The sequence below is a fragment of the Anarrhichthys ocellatus genome, unplaced genomic scaffold (genome assembly GCF_004355925.1).
Source record: "Anarrhichthys ocellatus isolate YVR2014 unplaced genomic scaffold, GSC_Weel_1.0 scaffold4274, whole genome shotgun sequence".
NCBI lineage: Eukaryota > Metazoa > Chordata > Actinopteri > Perciformes > Anarhichadidae > Anarrhichthys > Anarrhichthys ocellatus.
Genome location: NW_022284248.1, coordinates 1 through 2,343, shown reverse-complemented (window position 1 = coordinate 2,343; position 2,343 = coordinate 1). Strand labels below are relative to the sequence as shown.

The following is a 2,343-nucleotide window of genomic DNA, read 5'->3' as shown; positions in this document are numbered from 1 at the left end:
GGGCACGCCACAGCTTTTTCAGAGGAAGTCCATCTCTGGGCTGAGGCTGTGAGGGTCCAGGTGCACGGACAGAGCCGATGCCACCTCGCGGTCCAGGTCTGCGCACTGGGACTCCAGCTGGACGGGGGGGGGGGGGGGGGGAGAGACCCATCAGCAGAGAGATGACACGGAAGACAGAGAGTAGAGTGAATGCTGTCAGCAGAAGATCCTAAAAAAAGAGGCATGCGGGTGTTGGTTACCTGTCTGAGTCGGCTGGAGGACAGAGCGGTGGGAGGCGTCTGCGGAATCACTCTCAGGAGAAACTGCTTGGCATGGCTCAGAATCCGGAAAGGCTCCATCTGACAAAAACAAATTTGAATGGTTTGAATTATGCCACGCTGAAATAAACCACATCATCTGCGGCTCGGTCACCTGATCGGGTTGGCCAGCCGGCGTGAGCGCGTCTCCTTCCAGGAAGAGCTGCAGCAGAGCGACGTAGCAGAGGACGGAGGTGTGGAGGAAGCCCGGACAACACGCCGCTCTCCGCAGCAGCTCGGCACTCTGCTGGAGCAGCAGGCTAAACGCACACATTAAGAACTGCTGTAACAGTCTAACCTCTACAGGTCGTATCTAGAGTCTAAAAGTGACAACATGATGGTAAACAAAGAACTAACCTGTAGAAGGCCCACGGCATCAGTCGGTTCAGCTCATCTGACGTCACCATGGCGATCGGCTGGTAAACGCCTCGTTCTTGAGTTTTAGAAAGAAAACAAACGGCTGTTAGATTTAATGTTGAGCCTGCAGAGTGGACCGAGACGTGGTTTTTGAGAAGATTAAACAATGTACCGTTTGGTTGGAAGACGAGCAGCCAGTCTGCCGAGTCCACTAACGCGAGCAGAAGGTCGCTGCAGAGATCTGTGTCTGTCTGGAGGCTCCTCTCCTGCAGACGGAACATTACACACAGAGACTGTAGTAGAAGCAAAAGAGGCAGCTGGTGTGCTTAGAGGCTTTACCGCTAGATGGGGCTATATGGGAGATGTTTTGGGCAAATCATTTGGGAAAATGTTACTTGTGTACTTGGCAAACGCATGTCTTGAGGTCCTTTGTGTCGCACAGTTTCGGGGCTTTGCTTGAAGCTGAAACTTAGTAAACGTGAGGTGAAGTTTGTTCCTCAGGGAGTTTTTATGCAGCTGAAATGTACAGAACCTTTGCATTATCTTAAAGGGCCGGCGTGTAGCATTTAGGGGATTTATTGGCAGGACCTCTCCGCTAGATGGCGTCTAATTCGTCACGCTGGTAGATATGGTCTGGCCCTTTAAAGGAATAGTTCAACATTTTGGGAAATATGCTTTTGTGCTTTATGACTGAGTGTTAGATGAGAAGATCAATATCACACTCATGTCTGTAATGTTACACCTCTGAAGTTCACAAATGATTACGTTATAACTAAGCTACCTGTCTACACCTGAACACAACCTGCCTGCTGGTGGATATTATCTGGGTTAGTTATTGGTAGTGGTGAATTACCTGTGGATACAGGAGGGATGACAGGTGGTCCTTAACACACAGGAAGAGCAGAAGAACAAGCACCTGGACAAAGAAATGAAGCAGGTAAACATATTTTTTATCCATGTTTGGAGATTATGTAATAAAGAACAAACTCATGATTACTTATGGCATACAGTTTACCCACATGATATCAGAAACCGCCTCATATGAACGTCTGATATACAGAACAAATGGGGATAATGGACACCAATACAGAAATCTGGGATGCATTTCTAACAGATGTGTAATGTGTAAATGTATATATCATTACTTCAGTTCTTTCTTTGGGTTTCATTGGTGCCCGCTGTTTATTTCAACTGCTGTTTGCCGTTTTTAGTCTTTAATTATTTGTTTATTATTTTCAAATGAGTTTTTATGTGATTTCAATAATACATGATATAATTTTTATACATACATATATATATATATACATACACACATATACATACATATACATACACACACACACATACATATACATACACACATATACATATACATACACACATACATACATATACATACACACACATACATACATATACATACACACACATACATACACACACATATACATACATATACATACATATACAGTTGTGTGAAAAAGTGTTTGCCCCCTTCCTGATTTCTTATTTTTTTGCATGTTTGTCACACTTAAATGTTTCAGATCATCAAACAAATTTAAATATTAGACAAAGATAACACAAGTAAACGCAAAATGCAGTTTTTAAATGAAGGTTTTTATTATTAAGGGGGGGAAAAAATGCAAACCTACATGGCCCTGTGTGAAAAAGTGATTGCCCCCCCCCTGTT

General features: G+C 43.8%; 1 protein-coding gene across 1 annotated transcript; it reads right to left on the bottom strand.

Moving 5' to 3' along the window:
- Positions 1-6: 6 nt before the first annotated feature.
- LOC116379416 (Fanconi anemia group A protein homolog) lies at positions 7-1,914 on the bottom strand. Its single transcript, XM_031841376.1, has 6 exons — positions 1,507-1,914; positions 826-919; positions 654-729; positions 412-556; positions 240-338; positions 7-117 (listed from the first exon to the last, which is right to left on the bottom strand). Exons 1-6 carry the CDS (start codon positions 1,609-1,611, stop codon positions 19-21), a joined length of 618 nt encoding a protein of 205 aa, XP_031697236.1. The 5' UTR covers positions 1,612-1,914; the 3' UTR covers positions 7-18.
- Between the last annotated feature and the right edge of the window lie 429 nt (positions 1,915-2,343).